Below are 18,656 nucleotides of genomic sequence, written 5' to 3' on the forward strand. Positions count from 1 at the left end.
CACTAATCAGGGCATAATTACTGAGGAAACATGTATTAAATTCTGAATTCATGCTATTTCACTTGATGCAAGAGTTGTAATCAGACCAACAGAGCATACAGGAGCCATCTGGGTGCTGCAGAGTTGTAAAGACAAACCCTGAGAGCAAGGGCACATCGACCTTCCTAGCACCAAATCACTGCAGACTTTTGTTATTAGAAAGTGCTGTTCTTCCCTTTTGATTTCTTATTTTCCTTTTTGAAGAAAGGAATACTGTGATCAATAGGTATGAAACTGGATATAAAAAATAAAACATCACACCATGCAACCTTTACCATAGTATCATATATCACAGATATTCTAATGATCAATGAATTTGATTTAATATTCAGTTTTATCCAACCCACCTCCCACACCCTGCTCACACCTTTTAAGGAATCTCTAATGTACTCTGGAAATCCGGCTTTCTATAGCTTAAGTTTCATTTGAGAAATCAACACTAAATTAGCATTTCCATTGTTCCAGACATTTAAGACAGGAATCTGACTTCTAGGCAATGACAATGTATTTCAAATTTGTGCAAACCACATCATTTTCTGTGAAATTGACAGAACCCAGCTGAATATGAGTAACCCGATAGTCATGAGATCCCGTCAGTCAATTTGATTCCTCTGAGGCAGCAGGTTATCGAAAATTGAGCCAAGTGATGTAATATGCATCCCAGACAGTGTTATGAGAACAGCAGAGATGATTTCAATGAGACTCATTATTTATTCATCACAAGGTCCAATTTGCGTGTCATTTTCACTGACAGTGTACTCAGTTAACTGGTTGAAATTTAGTGCTGATAGGGTGTTTTATTCCGTCCTGTAAAAAATGTTTTTTTCTGTCTTCCTTTGTGAAAGAGTACAAAACAAAGAGGGATTTTGTATTTGTGGCCATTCAAAGTAATATCTGAACACGTTTCAGGAATACTGGAAAAATGGACATAGGAGAGAGCCCTTAAGGACTCCCTGTTTTTCTCATTAGGAGTATATAATAATATGCCAAATATTACAGAGTAAAAAGTACGACAATATTAGCCTTCAGAAAATAACTGCTTTTGTTTTAAATGCTAAAGAACGAGATAAACACCGATAGGAGACACACTCACTGAATGAGATACAACTTCTACTCCTAAGTCTGATCCTTAGTCTCATCACCCAAGGGACCCTCTCTCAGGTTTAGGGGAAGAACAGAAATGAAAGTTCTCCAAGAGGCAAGAAGAGCTGGCCTATACATTCTTGGGCCTCTCCCATGGACCAGTCCAAGGGCTAGCACATTTGAAAGCCATGCATCATTTCCCATCATTGTCGGGGTGACAACCTATCTTAAAAGGCCCCGACATCATTAGACACAGTAGCTGTCTCAGTCTACCTTTCCTGATCCATTTTCCTCTCTAAGTTCCGGTGCTCTGTGCATCTGCCAAAAGGACCTCTCAGTGCTCCGCAGTAACTTCCTCTGAGCGGCCCTCTGTGTAAGGCTCAGGCTCCACTCTCCACTCTTCCTCGTCTGTCCAATTATAAATGCCCATATCCCAAGAATCCTTCGGGGTCCGCCTCACACACCTTTGCTCCTGAAGGTACTTCAGCTGAAAGTCACCTCCCCTTCCTCTAAACTGCCCTAGTGCTCCCAGGGCCTCCCCTCCAGCCCTCACCACTCTCCAGCTTGAATTTCAGTTCTACACTGGCAGGCACTATTCTCTACTTCCTACTACTCTCAAATGTCCTTCAGGGCAGAATTTTTTCGATTCCTCTTTGATTCCCCACATCACCTAACACAATGTCTTGCACAAAGATGAATCTTTAAAAAAATAATCATAATTTGTGAAGAGCTCACTGTCCCAGGTACTGACACTCTAATGCAAGCATTACAGAAACCTGCAAGGGTAGTCAGTTCCCCAAATTTAAGTAACTGGAACCTAAACCACAACTAGAATACAGAATCATCTTAAGTCAGCTGAGCGAGGAAGCCAACCTGCAGGAATAAAATACCCTATTAATCTTAGACTTTTTGAATTGTAAAATATTTCTGAACCTCGACTTTATTTGCGGTATTATCTGGTTAGCGGTCCTGGCAGCAGTTCGAAGTTTTAAAGTACTACAGGTCATGAATATCAAATGCTACAACAAGTTTACTTGGAGGAAATCCAGATTCATTTGTAACTGCATGACAAACAGTCCTCCAGTTTCAATAATGCGAGGAAATACTGCGATCGGAATCGGAGCATCTTGCTATATCTGGATTCTCACAAAGTCAAGTGTAAGGCAAATGCGGGAAAAGACAATCCTCAGAAAGCAGGGACACTACTTGGAGTGGCACAGATGGTGATTAAAGACAATCAGAAAGAGCAAACATATCCTATTTCATTCAAGGCAATGGATAGGAGGGTCACATCTTGCGTAAAACCACAGCCTGGTCTAGAAAGAAAAGGGACAGAGACATAAATGATAACAGATTCCACCAATGTCATCCGAGCAGCTAATCAAATAAAAAAAGCACATGTGGATTCAATGTGCAAATACCTGCGGGCTATGCGCTGGCTCTTCTGTACACAGGGAGTCACACAAAATAGTCTGATATACAGAAGCACTGCGTTTAATGTCTTCAGTGTTCCGACTGTGACAAACCCAAACCTTCAACAGAACATAAGCCCCAAACCTCGGAAACCATTCTCAAGATAAACCCTGTGAATGGTTTGGAAACATGGGACTGTTTGTTCCTGTGGGTCTGATCACTGCACCCCGCCATAGAGCCCAGCTTACATAATACCCAAGATAAAGGTAAACTTGCTCAACAAAGGCAAGCTCCATCAAACACATCCTGCTTAGCATTAAAATAAAGTTATTTCTAGACAGAGATGACTTGTGTTTTGAAAGTGGCGATGCCTCCCGTTTCCCTCTCTAATAATATAGTCTCTTTACCTTGTTTACGTGAAATAGAGCTCAAGATTTTATTTGAAGGAGGCTGTCCAGATAATGCACATCTTGGAAGCAACTACAGCAAAATTAATGCAGTCATCTTTAGAGAAAGTCTTAAAAAAGATCAAACTCAAAGGGCTTCATTTTTCCAAATTATTTTGGGATATAATTAGAATTGTTACACCCACTTTCAGATTTCCTTCCCTTTTAAATTTTTTTTCCCCACCTGTAACTGAGTAAGTCATTATGAGGCTAATAAAGTGGGGGGAAAAAGATGTTTCCACACTAAAACAGTTAACAGATGTTAAATAAGCACAGAAAATGGCCACTAGGTAAGCAATGACTGATGTTGGGTAAGTAAGAAAAATGTTGCCTTTACTGATTTTATTACCCATGTACCTCCTGGGGTCATGGAAGACTTGTAAAATATTTTGTGGGCAGATAAAAGTCTAGCATTTATTTGCAAGGCTAGTGTAAGTGTGTTTCAAGGGTTCCCCACTCCCCTTAGTTTTATGTTGTCAAAAAGTAAGTGAAAATCATCTAAGAAAGGCTAAAATAATCATTTGGTGAGAGGTCAAGAAAACTCATTTTTCAACATTTTTCTGACATGCATTTCTTCCAATCCCACCTTCCAGACCTCACTAACCAGTAATGAAATCCTCACTGTAGAAAGGGGAGAGTATAGGATTTCACTTTACCATTACAGGCACATCCTTTTCAAAAGTCAATCTTAAACAAGGGTGAATTCAATAATTTACTAGGTACCTACTATGTGCCAAATGGTGCACTAGATGCCAAGAATAATGTAGGAAACATAGTAAATAGATGCTGAAGTGAAGATCTAGAACATTTAACAATTTTCAAAAAAAATAGTTATGAACTCTAATTTTGTTCGTACACATTCCTGAAGATTTTATATTGTTTTCTTAGAAATCTTCCTAACTATTGAAAACTATATTATTTCATATTATATTCAACCACATTATTTCATAAGTCATATTACTCTCTTGATAAGCATTTACTAAATAAGTTAAATGTGTTAATATTTTTGACATATTCAGAACAGTGCCTGGCAGATATAAACACTACACATGGTTACCAAATACTAAATAAAATATCTATGATTTTCTGGGTACTTACTGTTTTTCAAACACTTCACCGAAGAAAAAACTTTCGTATTTCTTTTGCAGAACTACAAAAAATTTACATGTCATATGGACACGGGCATTCCTTGCATGAATCTTAGAAGTCAAAAAATGGCAGCCAAGACTTCTGGCCAAATTCGGTCATCCCAAGGATATTGTCTGGCCCAAACAGGGCATATTTGTTCTTAAATTAGTAACCAATATTAAATAACAGGAGATGTCATAGAAAATCCAGATGTCTGTCTGTCTTAGAAAAATATTAACCTCTACGAAACTGAAACCTGTATTTGCTTATTGCAATAATGGGATGGAGAGAAGTACGAGTGGGAGAGCATAACCTCTAGTTCAGCAGAGTCCCTTCTGCCTGGTCCTGGTGTGCATTTGACTTTGGGGCCTGGATCTGATAGGCCTCTAACTTCTGACATTTCTGAAGAAATGTGAAGAGAGAAGCTGAGTGTGACTGCTATGAGAAAAACATTACGGACAAAACTATAAAAATGAAGAGCCTTGCCCCTCTGGTTTTAATAATTTCCAGCTTGAGGAGGACCACCATCTTTAGATTTTTGAGTATTTGGCTGGTTCTCTAGTTTGCCTAACAGAGGTAAACATTTGTGCACTGGATTTTTCTGTTTATATATAAGTTATGTTTTAATAAGGCAGGGAAGTTTATTTCATCTGGCCAACTATGATAACTCTGATGCAGAGTTAATTAGTAAGATATTTAAGACGATTATTCATTTAAGGTTGAAAAGTCTTTTAATCCACTTCCTTCAGAGTCTCTTCTAACTCACCCCAGGCATAGAAATCTATTTATTTTAAAGACAGAATATGGAATTTTTCTATAACTTCCATATGTAATCTATGCCAGTGTTTATAAGTCCCATAGTCATGAAATTCTAAATGAAAGTTTTTGCTTAAATATTCATGCTTCAGCTTTAGTTGATTCCGAATTCATATGCTTTCAAACCACTGCATGTTTAAAGACTAGTAGAAATTTATCTTTTGGCCTTCTCTTTCTTGAGGTAAAGAATTACAATTTCCACTGATATTTCTTCTCCCCCTTCAACTAATGTGCATTAAGTGACTTCCAAATATTGGGCACCCAGTTCACAACGAACACTCTACAGTTTCACATGATCTTCCTAACATCTCTAGCAGAGAACACTAATTATCTCTATTTCTACATGAAGAAACAGGTCATTGAACTAGTCCAAGGTGACTCAGCCAGTGCACGTTAAGAGTCAATGCCTATAACTTTCTTCTCTACTGTGGAGTCATCTGACTGCTTTCTTTATCCATCTTCACACCTTCACAGTGTAAGATCACTAGACAGTCACAAATATGTCTTCTAGTCCTAGTGATTCCACCATTTTCCGGGTGACTTTCACATCTCTGGTTCTCTACACCTCAGCTGGAAACAAGGGGACTGGCATAAATGGTCTCAAGGTTCCTTACAAATCTGTAAAGTCTGTTATCCCAATGTCCTCATTAAGCTCACTGGCCCAAAACCTAAGAATGAAAGAAAAAGCTAAGTTGAGATAGCAACTATCAGATGAAGGGTTTTGCCACCCTGACCACTTCCCTTGCCCGCAAGCAGTGGCTGCCAGACAGCCTGGGCAAGTTTCCATTCGAAAACTTCTCAAGACACTGAACATTCAAAGCATTAAGTCCTTTCCCATAGTGCGGGAGACTTCACACTCTCTACTCTTATGAATTCCTTCACAGTGATGGGGTTCGGGGCAGGCTGCCGCAGAATGTGCCACTTTGGCATGTGGATTATATGGAGCTGAAGACAATTAAGGCCCAACAGACTCAGGAAGAAGTTTTTACTTCCCTCTTAAATGCTTGAAAGAATTTAGTTAGTTAGCCTGTGCCAGGAAGAGAGTTATTACCAAAGATAACTTTTTTACATAAGGAAGACTCTTTGGTCTGGCGTGGCAAACATTTGCTCGTCCTGTCTTCCTGTGAATCGTCTTCCTCCCTCTGAAGTTCCAGACCCCTCTCCCTTTTCCTTAGCTCAGGATGGCATAGAAACCTCAACTGCCTAACTGTTGAGGAGCTTCTCCCGTCTTTGCGGGGGTCCTGTATGTACAAAACTAAAAATTTGTTTTTCTCCTGTTAATCTGTCTTAGGGCAATTTGATTATTAGGCCAGCCAAAGAACTTAGATGGAGAGAAAAGTTTTTGTCCCCTGCACTAGTGGCACTTCTCGTTTTCTGAAGCAGCAGTTGCAGGAGTGAGGCTGCCAAATAAAATACGAGATGCCCAGTTATATTTTAATTTCAGATGAACAAAGAATAATCTTCTATTATAAGTATGTCCCAAATACTGCATGGGACATATTTATAGTAAGGAGATCAATCAGCAACTTAATCCTTGAAAACAGGCTTACAGACCTGAAAATTTCTCCAAAGAGAACCTCAAAGGTCCTAAAAGCAAGTCCTGAATTGACATACCAAGGTAATTTCCTAATTCATGAGATGGTAACATGAAAATTCTGTAGGAGAAACCACGGTGTTTCACAGGCTATCAATGCAAGGTCTTAAAACACCCAGTCTGCATCCCCAAATAGTTCTCACCCTGCATAGGACAAGGACCATGACTTACACTTACTCTATTTGTATTTCCAGTAAAACAAGAAAACTGGCTATTGTTGATGGCATGGTTTTCAAAGGAAAGAAAAAGATTATTTTCCCTAAATTTCCTTGAGAGACTAATTAAAATCGATTTGAAATTAAAAGCTTGACTTTCAAACCATATGTTGTTTGCAAAGCATCAAACTCTAACCAGAATTTCCTTTTAAAGTTTCAGCGTTGAACTGAAATCACAAAAGAACTTCATTAAGCACTTGATACTGGAGTTCCCTGCAGAGCAGAGGCACAGCAGTAATTACTCTGCCTCCTGCGTAAAAAAAAAAAAAAAAGTCATTTAAAAATAAATAAATGTTTCTGAGGACTTCCCTGGTGGCTCAGTGGTTAAGAATCCACCTGCCAGTGCAGGAGACATGGGTTCAAGCCCTGGTCCGGGAAGATCCCAAATGCCGCGGAGCAACTAAGCCCATGTGCCACAGCTACTAAGTCTGCACTCTAGAGCCGGCGAGACACAACTACTGAGCCTGTGCGCCATAACGACAGAAGCCCGGGCGCCTAGAGCCCATGCTCCCCAACAAAGAGAAGCCACCTCAATGAGAAGCCCATGCACCACAACAAAGAGTAGCCCCCGCTCGCTGCAACTAGAGAAAGCCCGTGCGCAGCAACGAAGACCCAACGCAGCCAAAAATAAATAAATATATTTTAAAAATAAAATAAAATAAAAATAAATAAATGTTTCCATTTCCCTCAATTTTGTTCTTTATTTCAATTTCTTCCCAATTGAATTCTAAGTAAAATTAAGAACTGAGAGGAAAAAAGTGGTAAAAACTAGAAAACTTGACAGCTTTCTCAGGGTCAGTATCCTAAACCATAATTCCTTGCTTAAGAGTGTCCAAAAGGATGGAGGAGCTGGCAGAGGTCCATGATTTAGAAAATGGCTGAGGTCTGCAAACACTGGCGAAGTTGTCTTTATACTTAAGTTAAAGCAAGGGTGAGTTTATTGTCTGGGAGGGAGGATGGGGAGATGGGAAGGAGGCAGTTTCTAAAGAGGTGTTGGTCCACCCAAACACACCAGCAGAAAACTGCTCAGTTCCCTTTAAGTACTTGGGATCCGAAAGTGCTTCCGTGACCTTCAGACGACATTGCATTTGAAACCACTAAGGGGATACAGAAGAACACATATTAAGCCCTGAAGCAAAGGTCTTAATTGGCCTCAGGGCAACACTTACAATAACCACTTTCTGTTTTGACTCTTCTATTCTTATACACTACATCAGGAAAAGGTGACTATGACTCATGATTTAAGAATGTGAGTTCCCAGTGCACTGCAGAGAGGGTTGTTTTCCAAAGTCAGCTCAGGAAAAGTAGTATTAACAAATAGCAGAGAATTTCCTCTTGACAGAGTCGAGCATCTAGCTCTACGATCAGCTGTGTTATTTTTTTCAAACACCTCTTAGAGGCAATTTATTGGATTACAGGGAATTAGGGCTGAAATCGAGGAGTAAAAGTAAATAAATAATAAAGATGCATATTCTTTACAAGGCAGAATTGTCCTTCTACCCCCTTGGAAATCATGAAAATAAGTCAAGAAACCTGAGAAATAAAATAATCCGTGACTGACACCCAGTTAGTAGGGAAAGGTCAGAGAGGACACTTCCACCTCCCGAAGATCAAAAAGTAACTTACTTTAAATCCTCTTTGAAGAGGAACACATTTGCTTTTTAAATGGGGAAAAGGGACCAAGCAAGGAGAGGACTCAGTAATTCAACGCTCAAGCACCAACAATCACTTACTTTGTAAATGGTGGGTAAGATCTGTTTCATTTTCAGCCTGTGAAAGACAAAGACGTCATAAACGGCTGAAACTGCCAGGACCGTCACTCCTTGTTCCTTCCACAGCATGCTGCATCCGGCACACAGTCCTGTCCCCAGGAACCAACCCCAGGTCCTGGCCGACGCGCCTCTTGTAGAACAGTGTTTCATGTAGCAGAGCAAGGAGAGGAGGAAGAAGAGACTGGCCCCCACATCGGCCCGGCCCACGATTCCTGCCACCGCCTCCGTGTGGATGGGGTGAGAGGCGAACATCAAGCCAGCCATGAAGGTCCAGTACCCATCCCCAAGCAGGATCTTGGAGAAGCTCGTGAAGAGGCCAGTGACCGCCGCATGCAGGAGCACGTTGACGAGGTGGTAGCTCCAGGGATTCAGCCCTCCGATGGCATGGTTCAGGCGGAAGGAAAGAGTGCAGAGTGGCCGGTAGGACTTGTGGCTGCCGCTGTGGGTTAGCAGCGTTCCCCAAAAATCATTGTAGAAAATGTGGGTCCATGGGGTTTCTGGGAGAAGGTCCTGATTAGTCTTGATAGCACGGCTAAAAAATAAAATGTCGAAAACAGAAATCTAATGTAAAATACAGAAAGAAAGAAGAAAATTCACTGTTAAAATATACTGCTGAAACACGGCCTTCCTTCCTAGCTTTGTCATCACGTGGCTTTGTCATCACGTGGCTTTATGATGGGATTCCAGGTATACATGATTAATGCAAATGAGCCTTGGAGGCGGCTTTACAGGTAGATTGAATTCAGATCCTCCCCTTAATGCTTACTAGATCCGCAATTAGGGTTGTATTTCTCTCCCTCAAAAGCTTTCTTCCTTGTTTGAATGCAAATACCTTTAAAGAATAAATGCAGAGTTAAAGGCTTAACGCTTAAGGTTCAATAAAGCAGTTGCCAAACAACTGCTCGCGTGTGGCATGTTGGCTAGAAATCCAGATTTCAGGTGCCAGGTTGATATGAGGCCTGAGAATCTGCATTTCTTAAGAAAGCAAAGTCTCAGGTGATACTGGTGCAGGGGATACACTTGGAGCAAGGACTAGCCCCCCGCTAGCAGAAATAAATTTTAGGTAGAACATCTGTGCCCAGAGCAATGCTTCCCATACACGCAGATCACCTGGGGATCTCGTTAACAGGCACGTAAAGGTTCTAATTCAGTAGGTCTGGGGAGGAGGCCGAGATTCCACATTTCTAACCCTTGTAATTGTTCATTTATCTACTGTGTAAAAAAGCAAAGAACACTGCTTTGCAGATACATGAGTGTTCTGGAGACCTAGGGCAAAGAACATCTTGGCCCTGTGAGCTGCTGCTATTATTATTCTACAAAGACTGTATTCTAATCTACAAAAAGTCCCTTATAAAATTCAGTTTGACCCACAACCTCTGAAATTAGGTGCACCTGGGGGCTGGAATGAAAACAGACATCAACATACATTAATAGTAGTTGGTTACCTACTCTGCCAAACACTATGCGAGTCCTTCTGCGTATATTATCTACTTATGAAAACGAGCTGACTTTTCTAGATGCTCAATAAAAGGCAGAAAGTCTGTTAAAATCAGGTTTTAAAAAGTACTCAATGTTACAGACAGTTCTCCAGTGTCTATAGTCTCCATTTTCCCATACTCAACACACCTTTAGTTTTTAGCTGGGTACATGTCTTCTGGACAAAAAATTATCATTTCCTATCTTCCCTTGCTGCTAAATATGGTCATGTGACTAGTATTTGGCCAGTGACTAATATTTGGTCAGTGGAACATAAGCAGAGTGCTATGCACTACTTCTAGAAAAAAGTATCCTTAAAAGGAAAAAGCTTAGTATTCTTCTCTCTTCTACCCTACCCCCTTCCTGCTGGAGCACAGATGTAATAGCTGGAGTTCCAGCGGCCATCGTGACTCATAAGGTGTCCTTAGGAATAGAAGTCATGCCAACAGAGCAATAACACTGAAGGAAACCGAGTCCCTGTCATGGTAGACCATACCAGCCCTTGGCAAACTACCTGAGTATGAGAAATAAATTGCTATCTTGTTTAAGCTGCAATAGTTTGGGTGTTAGCACAGCTGAATCTACTCATCAGTGAAATCCTTTGTTAACAGAAGACCTACTATATCACAGTGGTTTGATTTTCCATTTTGATTTTGATTTTTACAAGGCTCCGTGTATTGACTGTGTATAAATGAATTTCCATATAAATTGGCTTTTAAAATATTAGAAACAGATGTTATTCTGGATCCATTAAACTAAAACACCCTGTTATGACATTCATCAAGAGTCTACCCCAGAAGTAATTGCTTAAGACTTGATGGGTTATAATTAAAATTTTAAAGAAATATGAAAAACTGCCAAACTGCCAGTGTTGTTAGAGAGAGCTGATTTCAAGCCATTGAGAATGAAAAGCCAACTGGCCTCCACTAAACATTAACCTAGATATTGATGTGAATTTCTCTAATATCAATGCAGAAACGTTCATACTATCAAAGTCGGGGCAGCAGAAAGTTCAACAGCAAAGCACTGTGGGATAAGGCTTGGCTAATTTAGCGAGAAAAGCTGAAAAGCACATTTTGTTTAGGACAATACTTCACCCTTTCAGTGGCAGATCCTTATATAATGGAGACGCATGTTCCCTAAACCAGGTTTTCTACATGCTATTAGTTCAGCTCCATAACTAACTCTGTAAAGACATTTTGAGGGAAAGGAAAAAAAAAAAGAAACACACGTTTAAAAATCTGTTCAAAGCTGCCAGAATTTCTTATATCCGTAGCCATAAATCTAGTAATCTGCAGCAGCCAACAAGATATACTATGTCTAACTCTCATGAAACAAGTATTTCAAAACAAAGAACAAAACTAACAAATCTCATAATTTCATTGTGAGAAAAACCTTTGATGCGGCACAGCCCTAAATTTACACTGTAGAAAAAGAATTAAAGGCAAACAGTGTCAATAAAACAATAATAGAAGAGCAAAGGAACATCCCACCCATGTTCAAAATACACTGCACTAAGGGAGACTTCGGTCTGACAAAATTCTCTGACGGGCGTTATCTTATTATTAGCCAGGTTTTTATTTACTCGATAAATGTTACGGCAAAAGAACATGAAATAAGACTAAATTGTACTGGGCTTTAGTACATAAGTCACGTCACACATGCAAGTCAGTGATAAGGGATGCATTATGCATCCCTCACATCATATTAAGAAAGATACAGACCAAAAGGGATTTAATGGAATCTGAATAATCTGCCAGCAAAATGAGAAGTAAAGGTAGTCGCTCAACACTCAACATAATGGATTCTCACCTATTTGCATTTTCTTATGCAAGTCCAAAACTGAAAGAGGGGAAACCTGCTATTTCTCAGTCAATGAAAAGGCTTAACTCAAAACAAAATGTCATGCTGATATAATTTCTGATGTTACTTCTGTGAGTGGGTATTGAAAATTCAGAAGGACACTAAGGAATTGGGAAATTTTCCACTCCAGGAAAGGTGAAGAACATTGAAGCAGCAGGTGTGGAAAAGAAACAATTGTAGGCAGAATTCTCCAGAGAACACAGGCCCAAGATACTCTTTTGAAGCAAAAAGATCCAGTCCCTCAAGCTTTCAAGGAGGTTTTAATCTGTTTTCAGTTCTGTTCATTTGTGGCTCTTTGTTTTTTGCTGCATTATGATTTTTCCTTTAAAAAATGTTGACAAAGGCCAACGCTATTGTAAAACATAAAACGGATGAATGATATGACACTGCCATCCCAACTGTCCTCATGTGGGTTTCTCTCACTACTATTTTTTCTGTCCATTGACCTTTTCAGTCATGAGCACCCACAAAAATGATGGCCATCAGTCCTTCAGAGGAGGAATGATGCTTAGATTCTCCAAACATCAAATGGCGCACTCTTCCCAAGTACTTTCAAATTGTTCTACTAAAAAGTAAGTAAAGGCCAAACTCTATATTTAAAAAAAAAATTTTTTTTTTCTTTTAGGTGATGGGTTGAAATTTGTTCTACAGGAGAAAGAAGAAAGAGCATGGCCTTTGTTAACCTGCCCTGCTTCAGTGCTACCCAAGCACACCTATCTATGCCCAGAAAGGGCAGTGAAATGCAGTGGTTAAGAAAACTGAGTCTGGAGCCAACTGGACCGGAGTTACTCCACCTCTCTGTACCTCAGTTTTTTCATCTGCAAAATAAGGATAATAACTGTACTTGCCTTATAGGACCATTTTGAGGAGTGAAGGAGTTAGTAAGCAAAAAACACATTGTTATATGTAATATACGTAACACATGTTAGTTGCTGTCATTATTAGTATTATCACCATTAACACCAAACAACTAGTGCTAGCCATCAATGCAAAATCAGTGCTCTTTCTTCATATTTATAGCCTTCAAAAATCTATGTACCATGGTCTTATTTCACTTAAAATTCCTTTAAGCTTTTATGACACTCTCAGCACAAAATAATAAATATTTATGAAGTCTTACCTTGGGTCTTTAACACATTACTCTTCCCATTTCCCTCCTATCTTTTTTGACTTCTTTGCAACTCTCCTTGGCTAGCATCTCTTTCAGATTTTTCTCCCAAATGTGGATGTTTCTCTCTCGGTTCTGTCTCCTGACCTCCCCTCTCTCTACACTTTCCACCTCTGTGGTCATCATCTTTGACACCTGCAACTCAAGAGATGCTTTCTCCACCTACGCCTCCAGTCTGGGTGTGGCTCACAAGCCTACACTTGTACTGCCCCAGGTGACAGCCACACCTGAATAATATTAGCACTCCCGGCTCCTCTACTAACACCAGAGTCTTACCTTTGACCAGTTAACCTCTCTAAAGCACAGCTTCTTTGCCTACAGTTGGTAGATAACAACGCTTCTCACAAATTGTTGTGTTGAAGATCAAATGAGGCAATGTTAACTTAAAATGTTTGAAAAATTACTTAGCCTGGTGTCACGGACTGGTTTTTCCAGACCCCTTCTTCTTAGTTAACAGTGTCCTGATCTTCCTTCTGAGAACAGGCCACATCCACCCTCAGTCCATGTGCATAGAGTGAAGCTGTTATCCCCACCTCCTGATGAAAGGTTATCATTTGATTTGGCCAGTTAGCGTACTATATCCCCCCATCCTCATTTCCGGCCACAAGAACTGACTTAGCCAGCCAGGTCGGTCAGAGTCAAAACAGCTCCAACAATCTACTGGGAAAGGACATCTTCTTTTAAGAATGAGATGAAATCCTAGGGCTACTAAAGGATTCCCTGAAGACAGAGCCTAAGAATGAAGCCAACACAAAAAACCCAGATCAAGGAGACAGAGGCAATTCTTAGTGCAGCTGGATCCCGTCATGCCTGAAGCTAACACTGCTAAATAAGCCAATAACTAAATAAGCCAATAAGCCAGTACACTAGTTTGAACTGTTATTCTGACATGTGCAACCAGAAGAGTGTTAAATAAAATAGCACTGTGTAACTATCAAGTAATATTGTTAGTTGCCCTTTCAGTATCTTCAGCTGAATAAGACTGAATCCAAATAATATTCCTTACACACCACCTCCTTTTTCATACAAGCCCCTCATTAAGCACCATCATTCTTGCACCACTGACACCGAGGTTGTACATGAGGGGTCCTTCTCTCTTTGCTCCTACATCTACTTTTAAATTGGTTAAGGATATGTTGACGCCAGTCAGGATCTCAGAGAAAAATCCAACTCGCAAGTTTCCCTTAAATTCACCTCTAACTCCTCTTTTCTCCTTCCCCTGCCCCTATTCAGGCTTCCATCATTTCCTACCTCTATTGCTTAGCAGGCTTACTAAAAGCGCCTGTTTATTATTCTGTTTCTTTCATTAGGCTCAAAGTCCCCTCATGGAAAGAGTATATTTTCTTCAATGCCCAATACATATTAGGCACATAACAAATATTTGTAAAACTGAATAGTCATCCCTGCCTGCTTTCATTCCCCTTTTGATCTATTATACATGCTGTGGATAGAGAAACTTCCTGAAATATAACTCCTGAAGTATAACCCTAACACCATCACTCTGCTTCCCAAGAATCCCTCATCACATCCTATTTCTTACCAAAATAAACACCCTTCCCAGCCCAGCATTCAGAGCCAACCCCATTACGACTTCTAGGCCAATCTCCCATTACTTCTCTATATGCATCCTAATGTCAACCGAACTTCCCAGCTTCTAGGCCTTCGCTCAGATCATTTTTTTCCCTTCCTCTGCCTGGATTGCTGTTCTTCGACCAGTTTACATCTGTCCAGATATACTTCAATTGCCAATGCTCGTTTGTGATGGCCCAGTCTCTCCTAGTTATTGTTGCAAATCGGCTCGATTTTAACATTGCTCATTGACACATTCCCATTAATAACACTGACTTCTTACTACCATCATCAGGGATCTTAAATGGGATGAGATGTGGAAGACATTTCAGAAGGAGTAGGAGGAAATATATGCATTGAAATCAGGGCATTTTAACAGTCCCTCTTCTCTACCCTATTGAAAATCACAACTCAACAAAATGGATTGATTCTGTCTTAAGAAAATTATTCACTCACTCATTTATTCATTCATTCTGTGATGGGCTAGACACTATAAAGGGCACTGCAGACAGAATGGGGAGTAAAACAGATGCACTGACTTTGAGAAACAGCCTAGTAGAAGAGGCAAAGATGTGTAGAGGCAATTTCACTGCAGTGTGATAAATACCACTCTAACACGAAATCCTGATTGCCTTGGGAGAACAGAACAACTCCCGACAGTCAGCGGGTCAGGAGCTTCCTGGAGGAAAGCATGTCTACATACACGGAAGGGGTTAAGCAAAGGAGTAAGGGAGTTGGGATGTTGCCAGACTGATGGGCAATATTTTCAAGGACCATGAGGCAGGAGAGAAGAAGGTGGTGAACTTGGGACCTGAAAAAAATGCAATAGATTGGTTTGGCTGGAGTGAAGTTTGAGGGATGGAGTGGCAGGAATCACTGGCATTACTCTGTCTCGTACTATTGTCCTTCATGGGATGGAGAGCAATGTGGCTAGACATCAAGCTCTGCAATGGTCTTCAGGTCCGATTCAGCTTGTTAGGACTTGCTTTATCTCCCCAATGCACTGTTAACTCCTAAGAAACAGAACGGTATCTTATTTATCTTTTGGAGCCTTGCACACAGTAGGCATTCAATATATATTTGATGAACTGAATTCTAACTAGAAATGATTGGTATTGATAAGCTGCACTCACCTTTTAGAAAAATTCTACATTGTTTTAAGTATATAGGGAATTATCACTTGCATCTAAAAGTAGTTCACTCACTCTGGGCACTAAACTCTGTTCACTTAATGATAATTAACTGAGAAAAACCATCAGGTTAATTGGCTTACCCAAATGTTTTTGGCACGCATTTCCCACTTAACCTGTAATCCCTTCATTAGAGTCTCTCTTTAGGGATAAGCCATTATATTTAGAAAGCTCCAGTAAATATGCAAATACTTAGCTACCAGGGTAGGGAAATGAGAGATATATTGTAACATCTTACAGCCTGTCTTAGTCTGGCGAGAAGCAATGCATTTCAGATTCATAGAGGAATGTCAGGTAGGGCAAATAAATTTCGGTGTTAGCTTTCTTGGTCCCTGCAGAAATGGAAGGCACTATGCTTTACGCATGAAATTATCATTACACATGTAACACATTCCTAAACTTATTTCCATCTTGATCTCCTCCTACTAAATTGTAAACCCTTCAACAGCAGAGATGATGACTTCCTAAGCAACTGGCACTTTTTAAAAAATGCGAATTGTCACTGTCTAGATGTTGAATGAAAAGAGGCCACAGGAGTAACAAAGAGCCTGCTGTCAGACATCCAAGGAACAGGGCCCCCGAGTAACTGCTCGCTTTGTGAGAAGGTAAGTCTGAGAATGCTCAGCGTTGTAACTAAAGGAATATTCTTAGTGGACTCCTCTTCCATCTCTTTAGGAGTTTTTCCTGTAAGCAATAAAGGAATTTTATGAGCTACATCTGACACAGCAACCCTCTCCAGTTCCCCCCACCCCCAAACAAAGAAAACTAAGCCTTCTGATTAAATGTGGCCCCAGCTGCAGCTGAACTAAGCTGAACTAAGCTGCTGGAGATTCAGATTCACTCTCTAGAGCTTCCCAAGTCTAGAGTTTGCCCAGATACTCTTCTTGTCTTAGTGGGAGAAAATGAAAAGGATGAACCTTAGCTAAATAAGTGTCTTTAGTTCCCCAAATAAATCAATGCTGCCATTTTCAGAGTTTCTACAGGAAATGGTCAAGAAAAAACTTTAAGTAACCCTGAAAATAAATTAATAATCCATTTAAAAGAAAGCTGATGATTTAAAATTAAAACTTCTGGGAATTCCCTGGCGATCCAGTAGTTAGGACTCCACAATTCCACTGCAGGGGGCATGGGTTCGGTACCCGGCGGGGGAATTAAGGTCCCGCATGCCACACGGTGTGGCCAAAAAAAATTAAAAACTTTTTTAAAAAAATTATACAATTAAAACTTCTGTTACTAAAAATGTTTTTTTAAGTATTAATATGAAACGCATTTGACAAGATTAAAGCAAAAACTAACAGCATGAGATAATCATGAAAACCATACTCCAAGCATTTAATTTCACTGATTAAAATAATCCTCTACCTTAATATTAGCTTCTTAACAACTTGAAATATTTTTCATTGCCTTGCAATCTGCATGATGAAAAACAATATTAATGTTTTCCACACAAGTATTTGTTCGCTATGTCCATATCATGCCACCCTAACATAAAATATTATACTTACAATTCACCTCCTTCAAGCTGTACTAAATTGAATCAGTCTCAACTTAAAAGCTTAATGAAAATATCTTTATTCCTAGTTTTCCAGACTTGAAATTAGTAACCACTGCAAGAGGTACTATGAAGCTTTTTCACTCCCAAAAGTTTTTCACTCCATAAACTCCAAGTTTATGAACCACTTTAGTACACTGCTGTATATAATTTATGAATTTCAGTCAGTTTCATAGGTTTTCAAAAATTCATAGTTCTATAAAAAGGTGATTAAAAAATTTTGGTTTTCTTACATTTCATACTATGTTTCCCTTACGATGGGGTCTTGAGCACTAGTGATATGTTTTAAAGTATGACTGGTTCCTTATAATTCTATTTTTAAAATACTACAAATGTTTGATTTTTTTTAAGATGAGAAATGAATATGAGATTATAGTTTTCAAAAGTGACTGGGCTCTATTGGACACCAGAGTCCAAGAAAGAGAACACAGGTGTAACCATGAGATTCCAAGAACACCTATTTTGTGCATGGTCTTGTTCTATGTGTTTTTACAGAATAAAAGAAGATGATGTGCTTTGTGCTTAAGAATCCAAATGCATTCTAAATAGGTAGGCATGGCAAGCTGAGAATACACTTTTTCAATTAAAATACTTGCCTATGTATATAAACATGCTGTACAAATTTCAGAACAGATATCCTAAAGTACATGGAAGTTCTCCCAACTACTCAAGTATTACCTTAAAAAAAAAATCACATCCTTGAGGAGGTGTCATAGACTCTTCACTTAAGGTAAATAGGAAAAGTGCCTTCCGGCTATGATACTGCTTGGAAACCCACTAAGAGTTCTCACTGCCAGACCATGGAAGGTAGGGGGAAATTTTTTAAACCAAGAAACTAACAGTCTTTAAGAAAACAGGCTCCATTGGGAGATGCGAAGATATTCACCCACATCATCCAGATGTTTGGCTTATCTGTAAGCCTAACTCCTGTCTTCTCTGAATTAAGTCTTAACCAAATCACCTTTCTTTATTCACTCCTCTCCTTCAGCCAAACAGACTAGCCAAGAGGCTTCTTTAGCCAAATATTTGCAATGATCCTTTGTCTTTTCTACTTAAAATTTTCCACATGTTGCCAATGTATCCCTCACAGGTATCCATGTTACAATACCACCTTGCATTTGTATCATGCTTTTATATTTCACCAAATGTGCTCATGTTCACGACTGTCTTGAATCCTTGTCACCGCCCCGTGAGTAAGCAGATGTGGACCTGACAAGTTAGGAGTCCTGCGTGAGACATCTGCATCGGTACAGATCAGAGCCGCCCACGCTGGAATCCAAACTTCAGTTTCTTGTCTACTGCCCTCCCTATGTTACGGGCTGAACTGTGTCC

The 18,656-nt window shown here is 39.8% G+C and overlaps 1 protein-coding gene across 8 annotated transcripts in view; it reads right to left on the reverse strand.

Moving 5' to 3' along the window:
- The window catches only part of TMTC2 (transmembrane O-mannosyltransferase targeting cadherins 2), an 874,097-nt gene that overhangs the window by 710,477 nt on the left and 144,964 nt on the right, over positions 1-18,656 (reverse strand). For all 8 annotated transcript variants that reach the window (XR_014252178.1, XM_082418933.1, XM_082418934.1 and 5 more), the window contains one exon: positions 8,468-9,038. Coding sequence is in view for 7 of the 8 variants with exons in the window: in XM_082418933.1 (XP_082275059.1) it covers positions 8,468-9,038 (571 nt within the window). In the remaining variant the exon portion in view is untranslated. The remainder of the gene's footprint in view (positions 1-8,467; positions 9,039-18,656) is intronic.

The sequence above is a fragment of the Balaenoptera physalus genome (assembly GCF_965194825.1).
Source record: "Balaenoptera physalus genome assembly, chromosome: 13".
NCBI classification, from domain to species: Eukaryota; Metazoa; Chordata; class Mammalia; order Artiodactyla; family Balaenopteridae; genus Balaenoptera; species Balaenoptera physalus.